The sequence below is a fragment of the Diorhabda carinulata genome, chromosome 11, assembly GCF_026250575.1.
Source record: "Diorhabda carinulata isolate Delta chromosome 11, icDioCari1.1, whole genome shotgun sequence".
NCBI lineage: Eukaryota > Metazoa > Arthropoda > Insecta > Coleoptera > Chrysomelidae > Diorhabda > Diorhabda carinulata.
Genome location: NC_079470.1, coordinates 7,836,332 through 7,861,293, shown reverse-complemented (window position 1 = coordinate 7,861,293; position 24,962 = coordinate 7,836,332). Strand labels below are relative to the sequence as shown.

Here is a 24,962-nt window from a genome sequence, read left to right as displayed (position 1 = left end):
AGATCTTTGGTTCTATTGGAAACGTCTATTGACGATAGATCTCACTCAGATAGAAAACCTGACGAATTCTACGCAGCCTTTTGAAACATAATTCACTAATGTAAACATCCGATATTCGAATACTTTTTATCACAGAACCACATATTACGCAGTCACGAAAAATAACAGAAAATTTAATTATTTCCTATTCGTGGTCAAATAAGTGAAGTTGAAAAAAAATTGAATTTCTAAAGAACATATATGGGATTTTTGATGTTAGTCAGTATAGTTTGTTTAGGAACATTTTAAATTTAATTTTGATCTGACGTTTGAAGGATGTTGAACTTTCTACCATATACATATTAGCCTTAGGGAGAACGAAAATAGAATTTTCCGATAAGGAATATAACATTACCTCTAACTATCGATGATGGGAAATTCCGAAAAATATATAGAACGCATCCAAAGTTTTGAGTAATTTGATCGCATCCTTAATAAACATCTAGAAATTTATTGACAATTCTCAGTTACCTTCACATTTCACTTAGTACATTGCAAACCTTTTCGTCTATCAATACACCAAAACTTTCTTACGAATAGAAAATTTGGAGCTTCTAAGTACTACATCAAATGAGAATTTGTCTGTGATAAAAATTGTGGATAAATACGTAATTAATTATTATGAGATAAAAAGTTGCAAGTGTTATTATATAAACTAGGCTGTTGGCGTTATTCTCGACACGTGGTCGGTACGCTGCTGACTTTCAACAAATGCATTTTTTAATATATTATCATTGCTCAACTGTCACCACGATACCGCTGAACTAGCGTTTACATACGTTGTGTTTTATTGGCGATATTATTGATAATTTATTATTTGATTAACCCAATTAAATCGAACTTTTTCTGACAACTCACGCATGAAATTTTATAACAAAACCAGGTCAATATTACAGCGGCTAATAATTTTTTATTCAAATTAAAACGTGAAAAACTACCACCATTTTGCGTGTCTTCCAAGACATCCACTGGAGAGTAGAGTAATTACCATCTACTTACTCCAACAGGTTTATTTAAAAATTCATAAAGATAAAATAAAACATGTAATATATTTTTTTAAATATTAGATTCAAGCTTTCAAAAATGTTTTTTCTCATATATATTTTGTGTATTAGGATCAAATTGAGATTTCGGCAGTATTGGCGGTAAAGGCAGAAGCAAGAATCGAAGACTATGATTAAAAGGCCACTCTACAGGCTAAGTTCATCGATGACATGGCCACAGGATAAATGAAAGTAAACAGAGGGATATGCTAGAAGAATACAATGTCAGAAAACTATTAAAATATTTCTATGAGAAGCTGATCTGCAAGGTAGAGGCTTGCTAAAATCTGTGGAGTATACTGCAAATTTAATAGCCTGCGAATAATTATATACCACATATCAATTCAAGACTAATCGGAAGATCTTTATGATTAGAGTAAATAGTTAATGTGATATCAATCCAGGTTGTCTTGCTGAATGCCTTCTGTGATTTATGTACGACTTTCTCATAATAAGTGTTTCATGAAATTCTCTATAAACCTCTTTAAAACTAAAATGATGGTCGTAGCAGCTCAATGATATAGGTGATTGGCATAAAAATCCAGAACGTCTCGTAGCACGTATATCTGGGTCAAACTTGAAAAAAATAGACCGACCAGAAATAACAGTTGGTCGCTGTCAGAAAATTAGGATCAAGAATAAAAAAGAATTTATGAAACCGTGTCATATAAATGTTAGGAGAATATCTACAATGAAGTAACGTAACAAGAATCACCAACTCAAGATGGAAGATTCATATTCGGGTATCACCTGGCACCATAAATGTACTCGTCGGTGTACAGGTTTTCAGCGAAAACAATCCCAACCTAAAACCACGCACAGAAAAATTTTCTCACATCAGGTCATCTCCAATAAAGCCACTTCTTACAATAAATATCCCTTATCCAACCAAAAAACAAACCCAAGGATCTTACCTCTATTTTCTTCCGTTAAGATTCAAATTTAAAGTAATTCTTAATATTTATATAACATAGTATACCTTCGCATATAAATGGAAGAAGGGTTCCATTTACTTCCTTTATTATTTACGATAATATCTAGACGTTAAACAATTGAAAAAAAAGTTGCTGAAAGGAAGTAAAGTTTCCGTTTTTAAACTCAGTATGGGAAGATAGATCCTGATGTCTGATTTAATTCATAAAAGTTACTAAAATTTTTTCGTCTTAATCGTGTTTAAAATTTGTACAATAAAAAGTAAGTCTTATCTTTCAAACATTACACATTGTTTAATAGTAAATTTCTTAAATTATATACTATTTTTAAAAATATTTATGTTATTTGTATGTTTTTTATAACATTTATTTCCGTTGAAAACATATATTTTTTATTTTATTGGATACCTGCCACTATTACCTAGTTTGTTTTCAAATAATAATCAAGAAGTATTTATTGAAATTCAACCGGAAACTAACTAATTCCTTGACCTAAAAAAGTTTCCATTTCGTTCTAAGTCTATGGTCGGTACACGTTACCACATAATTTAAACAGAGGTGTACTAGACTATAAACCATTAAATAGTATATAGTTAAAAATTAATGTTTTATACATTAAAATCAGTTTTTAACAATTAGGTAAATATTAGTTAACTTTGACAGAATACGGGACGTGTTTATCGGTCTTTGACGTATATTATAATCACATGATAGTTTCAGGAAAACTTGAAAACTATTTTTCCATTGAAATTTTTTCATGAAATTATTATTTTCGCGTTTATGTCGAATGTATGAAATGATATCAATTTTTAAAATGAATCAACATCTTTCTTCTTAATTGAATACATTATTGATATATAATAAAAAAAACGATTCTACATGGTCAGGATATAAAAAAATGGGTCATTGGATTTAAAGAATATATTATTTAAATATTGTAACTTATTTTTATTCTATAAAGGCTATTACTCAATATTTATTTTTGTCTGTGGTTTCAAGGTACTTTGAGGTGTCAAAATAAAATTATTTACTCTGAGAAGTCAAACCTGCTGACACATTCATAATAATCTTCTAGTTAATTAAGCAATTAACTGATCAATTTGTTCCCATTTGATTAATTAAACTCACTGAAAATATATACATAAAGAGTAGACTACAAGGAAACTTATCAATAATAACTAAGGGCTCATTCAAGTTATGACGAACTTATTCAATATTTTTTGAGACGAAATAATAGCATATTACATGTACTTTACATAACCGTAAAAAATTGAAATAATAATTATAGTAGATATAACGAGAATCCTATTTCCAACAAGCAATAAGAGTACTGAGGGCCATGAAATATTTTTGAGTTAAATTATCATATGACTTTTGCATAGACGAGGGGTACTTGGAAACTATAGTTCATATTTTCAATCTTTTTGGGAATATATGATAACACAACGTTTCCTTATGTGGAATTTAGCCGCTCATTCAAGTTTTGTGTAGCCTTTTTGGGGAGGATCAGTCCCTATCTTCTTACACTTTCAGCTTGTTCAACAGCTCCATTTCTGTAAATCTTTGATAATAACTTTTCTTTTCTATGCGTATTGAATAATTGTACTTTTCATTGGCATACCTACATAATTTCTTCAGCAACAGACATAACTCTTCTGCACTACATTTTAATAATTTTACACTCATTTTATCAAATCCATCTTTCAGTTTTTGAACGCTTTTATGATCTCTTATATGGTAATTTATCATTTTCGAAACGTTCTTTCACTTTTAGTATTGTTTTGCGTTCTTATTCTTTTCTGCTTTGATTTTTGTTTTTGTTTATTCTTATTCATTCATTATTTCATCTGTCTGCTGTCGTATAACTCTTCTTATTTTTGTTTTGCATTCTTTTCTCACTTCTTTGCATTTCAGTATTACTTTTTTATTTGCTACTCTTTTCTATTGGACCTTTTTTTGACACTGCTCCTTCCACTATTCACTTATTTTTTGCTCTTCTCCTTTACCCAGCTTCTTATGTCCTGTTGCATTAACACACTCTTTTATTTTTGTACATCATTCTCCTTTATCTTTTATTGTCCTGCTTATTATCCAGATTTTTTAATAATTTAATTCTTATTGCTCCGTATACTTAAATATCATATACAAATTATTCTTGACGTTTTGATTTAGTTTCGGTCTTTATCAAAATTTTTTGTGAACTTGACTATTATGTATAAATCAATAGATTATCTACTACATGAAATACAAAAATTATCAAAATACAATACGATGGATTGAAATTTATGAAATAGAATTATAAATTTTACTCAAATTGCTTGGGTCTTTTTTATTTGAAGGTTTTTGTATTTCGTTGTATACGCATATTTTCCAAAAATACTCTTTTGTATATTTGACATTGTTTCGAATTTTTATTCGGAAATGTGTGTTTCTATTATTTTATGGTTTGCTAATGTATTTTTCTATTTTTTATCGTATTGATGATTCTTAAATCTATTCTCCAAATATTGATATGTATGCCCTACGTAAGCAGCATGTTTATTATTAAAAATAGTACAATAATTTACTGAATTATTGTACTAATTCTCATTCTAATTTAATATTTGTAATAAAGTTGATAACTGTTAGAAAAATCCGTGAACATTTGAAAAGGAAAAGTAATTTGATTATCCTTCCTTTGAATAAGTTATTTATCCTTTTTGTCAGGATAATTATTATCTGTTAATACAGTTTTGATTAGTTCAATATGAAACTAATAATCACTGATCTTTTTTGGTAGATGAATTGAAATATAAATATCTTGAGGATCAAGTTTTTTTTGTAGGCCATTCTGTTTCTATATTGAGTTTATATATTGTAGTGTCAAGAGAATTGATTGAAACAGTGTGTTTTTTGATATTTATATGGTAAGAATTAATTGTTATAGTTGTATATAATTATATTTAATAAATAATGAAATTAGCTCATAATAATTCTATAAAAAAATCATTATTTATTACATGCATCCAAAACACAATCAATAATATATATTATTCTACAAATAGACCTGATATTACTTATTCTGATACATAACACACTTAAAGATCTAGAAATGTCAAATAGAGACTTGAAATATCAGAAAAAACAACAAAACGTGGTACGAGGATAAAAAACAGTAAAGGAGATTGAAACAACCATTAATAGGACACTCAAAAAAGAAATGGAACGATGACATATTATAAAGAAAAAATAAGAGAAAAATATTGAGTCCGGTTCTGTATATATTCATCAACTAATTTAACATTAATGGATGATTATTTTCAAACTTTTGTGATAATTATACCACCTCTTTTTCATTAAATTTCCAAGCATTACGTGTAAAATTATAATCTCGAGACACAGTTGATTTGAATTTTTAGGTCTTAATCACCTCAAATCCTTTTCAAACTTGAAACACTTACTTGATATTGATGTATTTTCTGTTCTTAATATTTCATTGTGATTAAAAAAGCTACAATAATGAAAATAGCACTAAATTTCAACATGAAAATAGATATTTTTGCACAAATACATACTTTCCAGCTTTTTACATTTTACCCTCAATATATATTGTTTAAGTTCAATTTTACTCAGATACTTTTCTTTTGCACTAAATTGAAGAGAAATATCACTGCATATTTAGCTGTTGTTTTTATGAAAGAACTACAAAATATCCATTCATTATTTGGTTCTACAACAAATTTCCACCTGTGTTTAAGAAGTGAGTTCGAATTGGCGCGATTTTTACCAAAAGATGTAAAATTTCAACTCCGTTTATCTATTATTCATATAATCCAAAATAATATGTAGGATTTTGAATTAAGTGCTTAAAAGTCTATTAATGTTTTCAACGTACTAGTTTTATTTCATATGAGTAATTTCTAAACAAGGATTCAATCAACTACAATATTTTATAATTTTGTATTTTGACACGAACGCTGATTATTCAAGAAAAATTAATTATTGTTTTTTTTTTCAGTTGATAAAGAACAAAATAATTACAACCAACTTCATCAACTTCTTTCAAGACAAAGGACAGATCTACAACATCCAAGTTTATGTGAATATGGACGACGAAAATCTGTGTATCCAACAACCACTGGTACGTAAAATCTATAATAAATATTAATACTTAAAGTTTATAAAAACTAGCATGATGGTATTAGATAAAAATATTTTGATAAAGTCTACAAGAATTCGAAACGTTAATTTTTATCTGTCTTTCGAATATTATTAAAAAAACTAATTTTAAAACAGAAGAGACCTAAAATCAAGGACAATTAGAAACACAAACATATCTCAAGGTCTAAGAAATAAGAAATTAAATAAATTTAAAAATATTATCAGACCAGGCGTTGACAGAGTCATAAAATTCTTTATTCCCATAATATTTTTTAAAATGAATTTCTTATTATAACAATATAATTATCAAAATATTAAAGAACTGAACACCGCAAATATAATAAGGATCTAAACCGAAATGGGACTTTTCAAAGAAGGAAATGTTAAACCAAGATATAACTGGGAGCCCTACTCTATTTAATATTATAGACGGAACCATAGAAAGCGTTATGTGGATGATGGAGTACTACCTATAGCAAAAAATGAAGATGACCTACAGCGCTTACTACAAAGAATGAAGATAAAGGTAGATAAATATAGAGAGATTGAGATTCTTAACTAAGAAGACAACAACATAATACAACAAATAATGAAAGTCAACTATATTGCAATTTAAGTTTTAATTGAGGAAACACGAACTCAAGCGATAAATGCATCAAAGGTCAGCGAATATGTAATAATATAGAAAATACAATACGATGAGTACACAAATCCAGGTGATAATCTACGAAACATTCGTCTATCCTATATATAAATAATAAAAAGAATAATGACAACGACTGAAAGAACAATTAAAGGAGTTAGCTCAGATATACAAGGTAGACAAGATAATAGAGAAGAATCAGGAATGCAGTATGTGGTGAGATAGGCTAGAGAACGTGAACGAAGTCGGAATAACACCCAAAAAACAGAAATTAAACACCGGCGACCACTAGACAAACCACCAAAAAGATTATATCAGAACTAAAGCTTAGTGTGTGAAGAAAAGCACAGGACGAGGCTAAATATTCGGAATTGAACAGGACATAATGAAGAGGAATAATTACTTATAACATTTAATTTAGTGATGAAATGTGTCTAGAAATTTAATAACGTAATTTTTTGCTCGTATTTTCTGGCCATTGTCGAGGTTAAATTATATCCTGCAGCTTTACCAATTATTGATGTCACACGAAAAATATTAAGAAGACTTTACACGAAAAGGTACTTTCGGTCCAATTACAAGAAACAGTCCACAACGAGATATACTCTGTTGATAATTAAAAACACCTTAATATTTTAGACACGCCGATTTTTACAGACTAAAAGTTCAGATTTTTTACTAAAGAAAATATAAATTTTTTACGAGGCGTAGAATGAAAAATGTTTGCTATTGAAAATCTTAATGACAATACAAGGTCCGATTAAGAACTTTCTTCTCCTTTTTATTATATATTTCATTGTTATGAAGAGCCAGAAATCGCATAGTAAGAACTACATCTGGTGCTTAAGGCAGTTGTGGATAGACCTCAACAATTTTAGCAGTCGAAAGTCACGATTCGAAAGCAATTTGTAGTACGATGAGCTGTTGTGAAGATGAGAAAAGCTGTTTGCTTATTCTTCCATTCATCGATTAAGCTCTTCAATATTTTAAATGAACAATTTTTTTCATTTTTTGGACATTCTTATCTACTCTTATGTTGACGGACTTCCTTATCTAACTCATTTTCACTCAGATCATTTATAAATACGATTTATTTGACAGTAGGTAATGAAAATGCAAAAATATGTTTTGTATTCAATACTTGTACAAAATGATAGTGAAAAAGTTGAATGAACATATTTCCATTGGCCTAAATAATGCCCAAATATCTGGGTACCACTTTGACTACCGAACAAAGAAAAAAAATCATATTTAGATATGAAATGTAAAGAAATATATTAGCTATTCGGAATTATTCTGTGTCATATTCAATAAACCGCAGCAGATATCCTCCGTTGAGTCCTTATAATATTCCTTTTGGAGTATGTCATGACAATAGAAATAAGATTTATCAGAAATTCATTATGATATGTTGTAGTATTTCATTATGTAATAATTGTAAATGGAAATTATCATTTATAAGTAAAGGATGGAAAAGTTTGGCCTTTTAGTAAACTATCCAAAATGGTTAATCTCCTTAATTTATAAAGGTAGTTGTGTACATTGAAACCGTATATTTTGGTCATCGGGGTTTGAGAGTTGGCACAATACAGGGTAGTAGAATGTGTACAGCTGTCCTCAAAGCTTCAATTGAATCGAGACAACCCTTTTGAAGTTGCACAACAAAAATATTAAGTCGCACCTTTTTATTTGAATAAGGAAGAACGCCGCAAGATCAATATTGTTTCTTTGAATAATTTAACACCATCTTTCTGAAAGTGGGCCTCAAAAAAGTCTTTGAAATTTATAAAGTCGTTTGTGATGACTTTTACTACAGCTTATTTTGTATTTGTTGCCTCTTGAAATGAATAAAGAATTCTTTTTTCCTAATATTATTACGAATAGAGTTACTATTAACTAGTTGACAAACATATCTTTCGTAATTAAGTTTATACAAGGTTGTTCTGATAAGTACTCAAAAAAGAAAAGTTCGACACCCTAGATCCAGCGATTCTCCTACTTTGTCAAGGTCTGCCGCCAAGTAGATAACCTACTCAAATTGTCAAGTTTTGAAACAAATAGAAGTCGAACGAAGTCAAATTTGGAGAATATGCTAGATGGGGCATCAGTTCGTAGCACAATGCGACCGATCTGACCGTGGAGAGAGCGAACATGTGGGATGAGCGTTATTATGGAAAAAATGAACTTTTCCCTTCGCTAATATAGGAGTTTATTTCTCCTTCCATTCGTCGTATTGTCCTCCTCCAGTTAATCGATGGTCATAACTTGACAATCCCATAAAACGATGGCCATCACCTTTCTTTCGAGAACGTCGTAGCTGTTTTCGGGGCACCTGAACGTGGCTCATAAAAAATTGACTGACGAGCATACTGAATCACGTTAAATCAATTTTTAACGGTCTCCATCGCAGGAGAAGAGTTACGTCACAATATCCAGAATCCAAACGCTTTTTGATTTCACAGCGCAATTTCCCTTTCAAAAACAAGAATCGCGGTCAAAACAAAACTAATGTTCCAAACTGGCTGAAATTACGACAACGGCTGTCTACAAGAATGTACTACACGATAGGAAACGTTACTTGCGATACTAGCGCTATCGAGCTGTGAGCTAAGCACTCCTGTCATTCTTCTAGACACGTGTCGAGAGCCTCGCGAGAGTCTGGAGCGGTTATTATAAATAAACTTGCAAGCAAAAGGTGTGCTTAAAAAATGTTGTTATAGTAATTACAAGGATCCATGCCCACACTCACTCACAATCAATGGTTTAATTGAGAGATTTGAGGAATTTATACAAAAGCAAGACAAAACTGGAAAAAATTAAGAATCAATTTGCATTTGTCTTTTTCGAATTTGATTAACACTTTCTATTAATAATTTTACAAAATCAATCACAATCCTGTTAGGGGTTTACTTATTCTACAATAATCCCACAACGCAGGATATACAACCCGTTATTCGAAGTAATAATAATTAAAATGCCAATTTTTACCTGCAAAATCAAGTTTATCAAGTAATAACCGGTAACATATTGCAAATACATACCCATTTTTGTTGCTCGTCCCCCTATTCATAAAACACAATTCCAATAGCCGTTTTTAAACATTTTTAAGTGAAAAATTATACACAAAATGCACCCTTTGTACGCAGAGAAGGGATAGTCGTCTCCAAAAATTATAATACAAAGAAGCCCTATCGGAAAAATTACATCAAACCAAGACCAAAACTAGTTTTTAAATGACCGCTTATAAATTTCGAACAGGAACTTTTTTTAATATCCTAGTTGACCAGTGGTCAAGCTAAAGGGATGTCTGGTTTGATGATACAACCCTTAAAACTAGATAAATACCCTGTGGGAAAGTAGTTGAGTATCCGTTGTAAGAATTTTTGATAGACTTTGTGTAGAGTGAAATTTGATAATCCCTAAGAAACCGTTAAATTTATTATAAAACTAATTTCGTAATAAAATCCTGAAAAATTCCACTTTTTATGCGTTGAGGTAAACACAAATTGAATATTTAATGAAACACGTCAAATTTAACTCATAAATTGACATTTTTTTTCATGAATATATGCCTCTTCCGAACGACAGATAAAAGTATGGTGTGAAAGATCTCTTCTGTCTTTTACTAATCAAATTAATTGCTTATATTAACTACAGTATCCCCCAAAATTATCACAATATTCAGAAAATATCCCCTTTAAATCTTGTAGCACAAATCAGAACAATGTTTATTTATAAATGACAATAATGAAAATCCATTAAAACGTTTCCGTGGTTATATTAGTTTGTTTAATCTTAACTGACATTTTTTTAATGGAGAAATATGTAGAGTGTATGATTAGAATCAGTCGGATTAAGTCACAGAACCTATAAAATTTTTTCATCATTTTATTGCTACTAATGAATCATGAAAACTAAAACGATTTGCAACAGGGCTTCCATTATAGTTGCTATTAGTGAATAAAGTAAAAATTCTTTGGGAGCGGAACATCAAAGTTACTTGCTTTTTTATTCCTAAACTCTTCTTTAGCCCTTATGACAGGACTTCCACTATCACTAATGCACACTTCAAATTTTGCTTCATTACTCCAAGTAATGGTATCTCATTGTTGCGCAGGCCATTTTAGATTAGATGAGCTAAGGCGTGAAGGCTGTGAACACTTTAATGTATTAATCTATTTTTTGCCACAAGGTGTTCACTAATCGAGTAGTAACGACTTGACAAAATTTGGTTTCTATAGATTTACCGATTCTCGCTTTCAAGAATAGGGTACTGTAGCCTTAGTCTTTTCTTTGTTTCCTTGTAGAAATGAAAAGTGCTTCCAATAGTTTCTCCGTTTTTCTCTAGTGTCCAGTGAGGATATCAGTAACTCTTCTTAGCTGATCTTTTCCTAATGAAAGAACCTTTTGAATCTAGTTATTACAATAAGAAGGAAATCTTCTCGATTGTTTTAGACCCGGTGTCGTGATCATATTTCTGACATCCTCTTGCTTAAACAATCTATGAAAGGTTGTGGTCCTATAAAAGAAGTTGCCATTTCCATCACCTTGTTCATTCCTGAACACTCCGGTGTGGCAAACTCGGAGTAATTTTGTACTTGTTCCATAGTCCCATACTAGCTTCGACACAATTTTACAAAAATCATGGGATTGGAGGGCTGAATCAGCACTTAAAATAAATTAAAACTGTCAGCGATTAGGAAAGCAACATGAATGCACCGAAAATGTGGATATCGAGAACGTTAAATATTATTTGCTTTACAAACCCTACCTTAATTTTATCGCATCCGATAGACAGTCCATTCAAATTAAGTTGTCTCCCGCAAATATTTGGTAAAACACTAACCATTTTATAATGAAGATAATTTTAATATAATCTCTTTTCAAAAACAACCTCGATGATTTTGTTATTTTTCATCAAATATTTAAATTGCAATGATTTTAATTAATTAACCCCAGATTTCCTATTAGTTAAATTTGCTGTAGGGGTTAACACTGCACATGTAAAGTTCATTTAGATGCTGCTGATGCTTTTTGGTTATTAAAACAAAAAAGAAAATATATCCAAAATATTACTTTTGTACATTGGTTCAATGATCTTAATTTCTCCATGAAAGAGTCGATCTTTTTATAGAAGTTAACGCTGTATTATTTTCTTTGGAGACTTGCTTCACTTCATGTCTAACAAGTTTGTAAGCAAGATTACATTTGGCTTGGAAATGTCTTCTTTATGATCATCGTTTTTGAATAAAACACAATTACACCTCATGTCTTATCTGATACAATCTCTTAAGAACTGACATGGTTGTCTTATAATGTTGACTCAGTAATATTATTCGAATATATTCAAATATATTTTTCCACTTTCGTCTTATTTCGTATATTTCGTTGCACTGATTTAATATTAAACAGATTTTTAACTCCAAGATGTTTCCGCAGTAAACTGAGTAATAAAAATATCAATAACTATAGAATAGCAAATGAATATTCATCAACTTGATTTTATTATATTAATAAATAAAAGAAACCTTCCAATAGTAAATTTAGTAAAAACTTTCTGCATCCGTGTTATTTTACAGCTAGTTTTTGTTGATACATTCTCAACTGATTATTTATCACTTTCTAACAATAATTGCCAATTATCTCTTTAATTAATGACTGGAGTCTATAATAAACTAGTAAAGTAGAATTCTACTTCATGTAATAATTGAATTTAAAGTTCTAATTTCATGTATAGGGTTCCTATTGAAATGCAGAAGTCTTAGATCTGTCAAACTATAACTAGCTACTGAATATCTGGAAAATATGAAATAATATTGTCCAGAAACTCTACGAAATGTAAGCTTATATAATATACCGTATTTGAATTTGCTACGAAGTGGTTTTTCTGAAATAAGCTGGAAAAACTGACTCAACAGCATCATCTTAAAAGAAGAAACCCTTTTGGATATAAGTAATTTAGGCAAGCAGGACCTACAATCATATCTAGTTTACTTTTGGTAGAAGAGTTCATGAACACATTGTATATTTTATTTATAAATACGGGCTGTTACACATTTGCGGTTGCATCTATGTACACAATACCCCTAACAGATTATGCATTTTCGATGTTTTTCTGGAAAATAAACCCTTCGGACACGTGTTTGCCAAAGGGTTGCGCTGTTATTAGGCAAATCTGAAAGACCCTCGTAAACATCTGCTCAAGAAATACGTGTTATTGAAGAAAAATGTGCAATGTGTGAAAGTGTGGGTGCGTAATCACATTTTGTGAGGGTAAAAAGGGTGACATTTTTGATGAAATAATATAATATTTAGGAAGATCGACAGATGGTTTGATTTACATTGGAGAAAATAGACGTGAATATGTATTTTTCCACAATATTTCCAAATCTTTAGAATATTGAATAGTTATTATCAGTTAAAATATTGCAAATATTTTCCTGTTGTCTACCTTATTGGAGTCTTTTCGAGAAAATTTAATCTTTTAGTTTTCAATTTGAAATCAGTAGATATATTTGGAGAAAAAGTGATACCAACATATAAACAGGAATTAATTAGTTTTTGAAAAAGAAATATTTCTAATTAAACACGATTAAATTGATAGTTCTGAAACCGTTGGTCGGTATGCCTTTATACCGACATATACATTTAACACTGTTCGTCACGAGTTTCGACAAGCAAACGATCGTTTAAATTGTTTTATTCAAAGTAATTTCAACATTAGTTAGTGAACTTCTGCCCTTTTGCAATCAATTTCCTTAAAACTGACCTCAAAAGTAAAGTTTTTACTCATGGAATTGAATTTTTATCAGTCTGCAAACCTGAAAGCATTCCGAGTTTAATTAATGGAAAAACAACAAACCAATTGAGGTTACATGTGTTTTGACAGTCGGAGAAAAAAATATGTAAATCAAATTTGGGTATCTAAACTGACGCAAATTTTTTTCTTGAAACCCTGGGAAATCGCAATGATTCATTGAATAAATATTTCTATCACAGAAGTAATTGTAATATTTTTCATTTCATAATTATTACAGACTTAAGACTGAATTCAATTTATATTTATTTATAATTCAATATTTAAGTATGAGAATCACTTGGGTTACTGCCATAATATACTTCAAAAATTTTAATCGCTTTTAAATTGTCGGAATAGCCTACATTTCTTCAAATAGCTTTTTAATAATTCTTTGTATCTAAAAATAATTTACTGTCCAGTGTATTTCCTCAATTTTATTTATCCAACCAATAAAACTTAACAAAACTAATGTACCAATTCAATTTTCTGTTCCTAAAAATTTGTGGTACAAAATTATGACCAGTAATGTCCCCCTACTTAATATAAAAAACTAAATACCTCATTTTAATATTCTAAACCAATGAACCAAATCTTTTCACTACGATTTTATTCAAGGGATGTGACCAGAACAAGCACAAAAGGTATCTATTACATTATTTTGGTCAAAATGGACCAAGTATCATTGTTCCTTATCCTTATCAGGTGTTAGATCTTTTGTAAAGCTACTTGTAATTGCATTGTTGTGAAAATATTGCAGATCCTTATACCTGGAGTTGTGTCTCACACCTTTTTAATGCGATAAGCCATTTTACATACCTAAGAAGACTACCGTTCTTTGTATAATGTGATAAAAAAGTTAGATGAATAGTATTTCTACCTAGAGATCTTTCAGATTTTGACTTTCGATAAGGATAGAATTATTTCTATGAATATTTTAATACCAAAACATTATATGGATCTGTAGTCTGAACACGTTTATTTTATTTGGCAAAAATATAGGAATGTAACATACTCGGACCCCCTAGAATTTAAGATGACTTTTAAAATCGTAGTTATAAAACTTTTTTAATATTCCAGTTAAAGCGATGTTGACCGTTGAATTTATGTTTGCAATTAAATACATAGAAAATTAGTTAAACGGTTTCAGATAGTTCTAACAACAATATAAATAGCAGAATCTAATAATAGATATATCTATTATTGCTTTTTGAAATCGACGAATTTAATATTTTTTAAAAGAATCAACGAAATGAAAACGCGCCATTCAAAACTAATCGATTTCCAGACGATGAATACATAAGTTTTCCAAATCCCGGAATATATTAGAGTTAGTACACTTTGGTGTTTAATTTTGCCACAATCCTACTACGAAAACGCTTATATATACATTTAGTACTTGGAATGCGTGAACAGCTTATGAGCTTCAGTTATAAATCCTTGTGAATACAAGTTTTAGGTTGTAAAAATACACTTATAGAGCCATATAAAAACTTGGATAAATCCCTCTCTGTTTTGTGCAATTGAGTGAAATCTTTGTTGAGTTCAGCCTCTCACATTCTTCTGCCATGAATATTTTTTCCTGTCTTTGCCGCATCTATTTTGCGCTCCATTATTAGTTCTAAGCTCTAATACTTGAGGTATATTGATATTCATTGCCAGTAGTCTGTCTATGGACCAAGTATTTCATTATTTTTCTAAATTCCACACATATGACGGCAGCATCCAAAATAATCAAAATTTTTATTGTATGATCCCTTAATTGTATATAGTATTGTTTTTTCTGTTCTTTTAAAATATTGGTCAATATTTGGAGCCCTTATTCACTATTTAATATTATAGGTCTTTTCAATAACTTTTATAGATGACTACAATCTTGGTAATTGTGACCTGCCTTGACTTACTGTTCAATAATGCATTTTATACAGATTTGTCTTTCAAATCAAACCGCGCTACTCAAACGGTTCGGTTTAAAACTTACTAATCGATTGACTGTTAAAGTTATATGTAACTTATTTTATAACTTTTTTCTTAAAGTCGTTTTGACATAATTTTACAACTCACAAAATCAAAGCTTGTAAACTTAGAGGTTTTTCATTATTGTAATATGAAAGGACTGCATGTGTCCAATGCAAAGAATAGTTCACGTCAAGCAATTATTATTCATAACTTTCGACGTGTGCAGATTAATACTTTTGTATATATATGAAACTCCATCCTCTAGCACTGTGAAAGACTAGTGTAAGAATCCAAATGTAGCGGATGTTCATTCCAAAACAAAATCCACGAATACTGTCCAAAATATATGGTTGTGCCTGAAAACTTTGATGCTCTAATTGAACTGATTAATGATCATTATGTGACATTAAAAAAATGTCAGATTAGGATTATTTTATCGTAAAAAATATTTTCCTGGTGCATTGAGATTCATATCAAAGATTAGTTACATCTGCACTAATAATGGGTGTACGCAAATAAAGCAGCAATCAACTATATACATTTTTCAAGACGAGCCAAATCCGAAAGCAGTTCGCGATAGAAACGCATCCCTATTTCTTTGGTATTACAGATCATGTGGCAACAGTAGCTTCAGAGCAACATGAGATGCTCAATTGGAACACAAGCAGTTGTCTGGCAGAAGTCATTGGAGAAAATCTAAAAACTGCTACTGTTGAAACAATAAGATTCGGAATGCTCAAAGTATTTCGATTTAAGATGAGACAAAAAGTAATTTGCAGATGAAGCACATAGAAGCTGAGGCTGCTTTCTGTCGAAAAAAAAAGTATGTCGAAAATTGCTTCACACATAGAAAAGTGTATAGAGAATATTTTGTAAAATAATAAAATATTTTCGATTATAAATATAGTACGGTGGTAGTTTAGTATTTTAGGTAATGAACTAACTTTTTATTTAGAATTTCTTCACAATTTGTACTAATTTGTACTACTACTAAGTTTGGAGGCAGTTCACGTACACTTAACTAAAGCAATTAATGTGACGGTTACTCGGTGTTTTGACAACCACACCAAAAAATATGCAAATCAAATTTGGTGAAAAATCCGTTTGGCAATCAAAGTAACACGAATTTTTTATTTACTTATAACAAGAAATGGCGACGATCAAATAAATCAAAACACATTTCTTGGTGTTGAATTCGTATGCAAATTACGAAACAATTCTTGTGACACCCGAACTTCGAAAGGAGTAACTCGAAGTTCTCACGTAGGTTATATCTTTTTATCAAAAGCACTAACCAACGGTCAATGTAAGGTAACGACATAATCTGGATGCCTCCAATCGGTCAATTCATTCATCTAACAGTTTTAAAACGTTTAAAACGATGAAAACAGGTTTGGCCTACTAAAAAGAATGACCCTGTCTTGTATAATAGATATGATTAATGGGCAAAAAGGTCACGAAGGTCAGGCCGGACATAGAGGGATGGACCGGACATCTACGATGAATTTAAAACCTGTTCAATTGTAGGGTTTTTCCACATGCTATTGGGGTGTGTTGTTTATTTACTACCCTTGCTAACAAAGATTGCGTAACTAATGACAAGCGGCCTGGCGCTATACTTCTTATTCTTTCTACCCCTTCGTACACGTTCACCCTTACTCAATAAATAGGAATCCTTGAAGATATCTAGGAAATTAATTTGACCAACACAGTGACCCTCTGGGAACTGTAATTCTATTTAAAGGCAAAATAGAATCATTAATTTTGTTTTGGTTAAAAATCTAGTAATTAATTATCTTTTTATTACCATGAGAAATTTTGTTTAAGCATTCATAATTATTGTTGATAAGTTAAAAATAATTTTTGATTATATTCAATTATTTGTATTATTATTTTTTGTATTTATATCCATACTATTACTATTAACAGCATTAAACCGGGTAATCTCCACGTGAAGAAATAATTTTATTATTGAAATTAGTTTTAATACTCAACCTCACTTTTATTTTGAATAGCCAATCGTCTAAACCGTTTTCGTTTTTGATTTAAATTTCTACAAACATGAAACATCTATATCTGTTTGATCGATGTTTACATCTTATTTTAAATATTTAAGAAACAGAATTTCAAAAATTTGGATTTTATTTATTTATATGGATAATAACTTACAAATACCGAGTTCAGAATACATTGCGTTGCCTATTCGTACAGTTCTGTGCCGTTTTTTTTTCAGGTTCTCTCCCACCTAGTCCTGCAGATTCCGGTGTTTCCGATGTGGACAGTTCCTCCTCAGGTCACACATCAACCGATGAACTAAAAGCAAGGTTACAACCATCAATACACTCACCGGTAGGCACCCTGTTCCCAAGACACCCCTTTTCGTGGAATAACGCACCTCACCACGGACAAAGGCCGCCAAACCACATGTCCCAGCAATTCTATCAACCTTTTCCTACAAGTAAGTTGATTTTATTAATGGCAGTGTGGAAGTATAGGTCTTATACGTTTGCACATTGAGAAAATATAGAATAATTAGGTTATGTTCAATTCTAATTTTAGATATGCAAATATGTTTACACATATTCGGAATTATAAAGAATGCAAATTTGTCTTACAAGCGTATAGTCATAAAGAAATCGAACTGTAGAGAAAAATATTTCCTATATCAAAGTCATATTCCACTTGAAAATAAGTCCTCCAATAAAATAAAACAACGAGACTCTCTATCTCACACATACGTTTACAATATTGCCAACTCATAAATCTAGTAACTCCCAGCTGATGCATATAGAATTGAGATTGATACATATTAAAATTTGTATAATAAACTTATCCTTTGGCCTTAAAATTTCATTCTCCAGTCCTTCGAGTTTTGAACGTTAAAAACCCTGAAATGCATAGTTATTATTTCTAATTTTTAACCTAAAAAAACTAATTTCCATACAAACTTCACATCCTCTATTTAAAACCATTAGGGGTGGAAAATGCAAAACTCCTTTCTTAGTAGGATATAACGTTGTGATAGGCAACTACTGTCCAAATCCAATAATTGTAGATTTAATATTTTCGACTCTGCGATGATGGATTAGTCAGTCACCACACTGAGGACATCTTTGATACATTTAGACATAAAAAATTAAACTTATATTGAGCCGCAGGCAAACTGTAATGTGAACGAAATTATAATAAATAGTTTTGGAATTTGGATAAATTATTGATTTATTACTACGCTCCTGTCGACTTGAAATCACCGACTGTACAAATCTTATTTATCTGTCAATAGTCGTCATTGAATTTTTTAAAAATTGTTTAAAAAAAAATAAACTAATCTGTCTAATACTGAGAAAACACATGATTACCGAAATTGCGCACGACACTTTTTTTTTCTAAAAATGCACATTTGCAGATACACTTTAACATTCCGTAATACTTTATCAGCATTATTCAATAAACATACTTCAAGGATTTTCATTAATCCATCAAAAATATAAACGTCAAATTCATATAGATGGAACCTGAGAAGCGATAACGTTACAAGTGCAGTAAAATTGGCAACGCAGCATTTTATTATTTATACTTGACCTATCTTAACTCCTTACATGTTAATTAAACTTAACTACAGACTATATTTAAATTTATTCAAGCATTCACTGTATGTATATAAAATATTTGAGAATTATTCAAGGGTAAAAATGTCAGATTACAGAGAAAAACAAGTATTCAAATTATCTTTTAAATTGTATTAATTTAGTCGTGGATTTTAAGGATAACTACTTTGTCAAAACCCGTGGTACATCTAATTAATTTTTTAAATTATCTTCCATGAGAAATTTCGTTTATACTTTTTTATTTTTATAAGTAATTATAAATGCAAAATAATTAATATCGTATTCCTATTTAATTATTGATAGTATAAGTATGTAATTTGATTATATTTCAGATAAAAACTGAAAAATTGATATTTTCAATAGTTTTTTACTTCATTTTGTTCACTCTTTTAGCGCATATAAGATAAAAATGAGACCTAAGTTTAAATCCCAAAATTTCAAAATAAAAAAATCATATAATTAATCGTATTATTAATTTAATTAACAAAAAATAAATTTTTATACACTTATTACATCATTGTAAAATTCACGCAACGCAAATAAAGTATGGTAAGGGTATCGTATCCAAAATGAAAGTTTTTTAATAATTTGTTTAAATTATGATATTCAAAGAAATACCTATTGAAAATATTAATTGAATAAGATTAAGTACCTATTTTGGAAAAAATCAAGTGTGGCGTCTATTCATAACGTCGAACAATTGAATAAATTTCATATGTTGTTTTTGGGTTTCGTAAAACATCGCATTTCTCGTTCTATTCCGAATAATACAATAATATACAATAGACGTTCTAATTTGAATATTATTAGTAGCAGTAAGAAGTCTCTTCTAGTAATCAATCGTTCGAAAACAATATTAATATTTTGATCAAATAATCATCCATAATTATTTTGATCAACTAAATTACTTTCAAATGAAAAAACAACGTCTAAGTAGACAAATATTTAACCATCGGTATTCGTATTGCCGTTTCCTCGTAGAAACCGAAAGTCTAGGCAGCGGCGATCTATTTTTATACCGAGTAGTGACATTGACTAAGGTCAGTTTTACGTAATGTAAAAAAATTGCGCCGCGCTTTTGCTCGTCTGTTGTAATTTCATGGCATGGCTACTATAGGATACATGATTACTTATTAAATTCGTTAATAGCTGATACTGATATTCCGAATTTGTTGAAAAACACTTTAGTCTTTTAACAGTTAATATATACGATTGCTTGAAAGTTGTTTAATTATTTACCACATGAATATTGTTTATTATATTTATAAAAAAAAAGATTATGTATCCTACAGAACAGGTTAAACTAAAACAAACAACACGAATAAAAAGCGACTATTGTCAATCGCAGACATTAGGCAAACATTACATGTAAAAAAAAACTTATCAGTTACAAAAGATAAATAGCTTTTTCTTTTTTATTTATATAAAGAAAGCTGTATGAACATAACGGGCCACATGAAAGGAGATTTTTAAAACTGACCTGCCTTCTGTCATTTGTGATAACATCGTGATACGACAAAATTTAATATACGAATTGCGAATTGATTTTTCTAATAAACAACTCACATAGACGCGCGTTTATCAAATTGAATAATACATACTCTAAACAAGTATTATTGAACTTGAACTATATTACCGTAGTTATCACAAAAACGTCTCGTATATGATATTAAAAAAAATAAAAAAATATTAGAACTTTCATTAAATTGAAATTTAACTTTATTATATGTGGGTTTCTTGTATTTACACCAAGAAGACCAGATGGTCCACTTTTAACTACGTAGCAATTATATGGCAACTAGCTTTGCAGATCGTCTTCCTATTACTCTTAAAATTTCGAACCTTTGACTGTTGTCAACGTTTGATCGAGAGCTAAAATCAGCAACACTGAGATTCACAATGGCGCAGGAGCCGTTAGTACAAAACATCTACCATCTTCTTTTCCCGATACCTAGACGTGTGTAGTAGTGAATTCAACTAAACACTTTTTAATGTACATGTTATTAAAATTTCCTCTTACAAATAATTTCATTGTTGAGTGTACTTTCACGTAAACAGAAAAACCAATATCGATTCCTTTTGGGCGTGAAAATCTCAATAAGTATTTATTAATATTTCCGTCGAAGTGAACACAAAGCGAAGAAAATTTACTTGATAAAAAAAAGTTGAATTTGGTATTGAATTTAAACCAAAACCAATATAAATCATAATTTTTTCCCGTTGCCGATCCCCAAGGAGCCGCCACAGTATTTTAAGATTGCTTTAATAAATAGTATCATGCGAAAGATAAAAAAAATCAAAAACATTTTTTATCGAAGTTCAAACAGCGACTGCTAAATTTAGGTGTCACCTTCAAATTTTTCGAGAGACCACAGATTTACATTTACACATTAAGTAAGAAAAAAAATTATTCCTTATAAATAATGCATTGTACGACATATTTTTAATTTAAGCATGTAGTTTGATTTATTGTAAATTCTTTCTTTTATACTTTAGGTTTTATTTAATTTTTCCATTTTGATTTCAGTCTCCGTTTATTCCTCGTTCCTTCACAAATCTTACTAATTCCTCATTATTTCTACGATAATAAATTCCTTACGAAGTTCTAAGATCATATGTTATTCCGTATTTGGATTTGTTCAAATAAAAATTTTTATATAACTAGCAAAACTTGCTTCTTCTTCTTGTCCTATCTTTATGCCTTCTCAGGCGTTGTTGCAAAATTTACAATGTCTTACTTTTCTTTCCATTGCTAGAATACGGCTAGGATTCTCCCATTAAAGTTTTTACTTTCTTTTATAAGGAGATGTATACGTAGATATTTTTTTTTCATCATAGTTGTCTAATAAGTCTCTCGTTTTTAATAGGGGCGCCCAAGTGGGAATTACGAGATTTACTCAGGGCAATTCAATATATAAACTAAGTACTGGTTTTTTAACATTGTACTGGTTAGTTTTAAACGCATGAAACGTATTGATATGTATGTATAAATGTACGTTTTTCAATAATTAATCCTGGTTGTACTGGTTTAATATATAAAATAATATAAAAATGAAATAGTATAAATCAATTATTGGACAGTCATATCTTTGTATTAAGCGGTTAAACGTAGTTGTGAAGATTAGTATACTATTATTAGCCGGGAGCAGTGACTCGAGGCCCGATATACTGAATAATAGAGCCACCTAGTACACAGACGGCTCCAGAAGAAATGGCTTAGCCATAGCAGCTCCCTGCGAAGGACACCCCAAAATAAGCGAATCTTTTTCGTTTGGGGTACACGCTACTGTCTTCTAAGCCGAGATATTCGTTGTGTTTGAATGAGGACGCGCGATACTCAATTGACGCTAGACCTCAATCTGCTCATATAGCAGTGCTGCCATACAAGCCATAACGCCAAAAAAGTGTACTTTAGACTAGTGATAGAGTGCAAGATCACTCGGGCAGCAAAGTCAACGACGAAGCGGACTTACTCAGTGTTGCTATCGCGTCTCTTAACGGTCTACTTGCAAGGCGGACTCGGCAGAGATTAATAGAGACAGTTAGCATTAGAAAAGCAAAAGCACACATAGATGGACCTTGTGCGTCTAACACCAAGCATTTGCTTCAACTAAATAGGCGCGAAATCCGACTAGTAACCGCACTTTTAAACGGACACTGTCATCTAAGACCCCATCTTCATACCATAGCCATCATGGTCGATCTGTAGTGCCGCTGGTGCGTGGAGGAGGATAAAACCTCAGACCACGTCATCTGTATGTGCTCAGCACTCATACGAGCGCGGTTTAAACTCTTGGGCAAGCCTCAGAGCTTGCCTAATGACATCAAAGGCTTCTAGTGAAAGCACCTGATCGGCTTCTCAAAGGACATCGGCCTTTAGTATCGTCATGTGGGGCTCGACAGGCCTATCTGAAGGATTATGTGCTTAACGGCCCCTTGGGCGTCCATATTATTTGAAATACCTTAGAGATATACAATGATAGCTCTTATACATTTATAGTATCCCAAATAATTCGCAAATCAGCTTACATTAAATGTAAGCTAATTCGCGAATTATTTTTATGTATTATATCATATCATATAATTTATATGTGACGAATTTCTTTTTAATATAAGCATACATGTACATAGGAAAGTCCAAGTTTAAATTGCTGTTTAGTATTTACAGCATGTAAACGTCCTCTACAGAATAGTAGAAAAAAATATTCTAGTGCGTCTAATGTAAGCTATATTAAGTAGTTGTTGAAAAGTGTTTTATCTTATTGTTTAGATTTATTCAAATTGAAAATTTAATGATGATTCCGTGATAAAAATATGTCCTTACGGTAGGTCAAACGCAAGATTTATCAGTCTTAGTTTTTATATTACAATAACACTTACTGATTTCATGTTTAAGAATATTCCACGACCTGCATAATTAATTGAAAACTTGTTACATCATTTGTATATAATATCGATAGATTATATTAGGTTAGAGGTTTAAATAATAGATCGATTAACTCGTCTGTCGACAAAATATTTGTTTGGGTGAAGAAAAACGTTCTTAAATTGAGTAAATCTTTTCAGTTTTAAACCATGGACTATTTGTAATGAGAAAAATGTATAATTATCTATTATAAATACATAAGAAATACTCGTATAAACTTATCATTTCTATTATACAAAGTCTTGTTTGGAATACTAACGTTTTAATACATATTGGCTATACTCACTTTTGTCCTAGCGTCATATCTAACAAATACATGATATAAATCAAAAATTACTGCCACTTTGTTATGTACCGTATATTTTGTAGAATATGTGTTTTATTTCTTATTAATATCATCTCATCCTTGTGCCTTTTTGCATTCGTGTCTTCTTCCATCAATTTTCTGTCTCTGTCAAGTACTTCCATTTAGTTAATATTTTCATGCTCTCCTTCTTCACTTTTCTTGATCCCATGTCTTCAATTTGTATTATATTTTTTTGTTGGATCATTATAGTTCACTATATGATCGTCACTGATTCTGTTCCATTCCATTTCTCATCAATTACCTATTTGTCTCAAAGTACTGGGTCTAAATGATTCTAAATTTTCATACTCTACTAAAATATCTAGTTGTTCATCTTTCCAACTCTTTTCACTTTCGTACCTATGACTAAAATAAATAGCTCAAACTGTCTTGTTTTGTTTTCTCAGTTCCTCCAAGTTTTTATTCTATCTCCAGTGTTAAAAACTACCCCCATCTCTATATATATTAGATATATAACATTTTACTAATTTTTTATTTCATCTATCTTCTGAGTACCTTCCTCTTCTGTTTCTGTGAAAAGCTTCTTGCTCTCATTATAACCCGTTCTTTATTTATTGCGTCTTCGACTTTTATTATTTTATCATCATCTCTTCTCTTTGCTTTCCCTCTTTCTATGTAGTGATGTAGCTCTAGCATACTAATTTGCGATACAAAAAACGAATGTTATTAAGGCGTTCAAACGTACGGCTGAACATTGGACGAAAGCTGGCACCTCACTTAAATTTACCTAAAGAATTGAAAAAGTAGCAAAAAAGTGTCACGAACAGCATACAACAGATATAAATTCTTTTAAAATAAACTGGATGACACTGGCAACTTTGGTTTTTCATACAAAATACGCAGTATTCAGGCACTAGAGAACAAGAAGTGTATGTAGTTGCTTCCAATGTTGGGTACTCTGACGCGGGTCAAAAAAACCGACCTTCCATGGCCAACGTTGAAACCAAAACATTAGTCGAATGACTTGCGCGCTACGACGACCAATCATACCAGCGTCCAACTTTGGAAG

General features: G+C 30.7%; 1 protein-coding gene across 3 annotated transcripts in view; it reads left to right on the top strand.

Moving 5' to 3' along the window:
* The window catches only part of LOC130899640 (ecdysone-induced protein 74EF), a 293,099-nt gene that overhangs the window by 246,991 nt on the left and 21,146 nt on the right, over window positions 1-24,962 (top strand). For all 3 annotated transcript variants that reach the window (XM_057809716.1, XM_057809715.1, XM_057809717.1), the window contains 2 exons: window positions 6,012-6,134; window positions 17,786-18,010. In XM_057809716.1, the coding sequence (XP_057665699.1) occupies window positions 6,012-6,134; window positions 17,786-18,010 (348 nt within the window). The remainder of the gene's footprint in view (window positions 1-6,011; window positions 6,135-17,785; window positions 18,011-24,962) is intronic.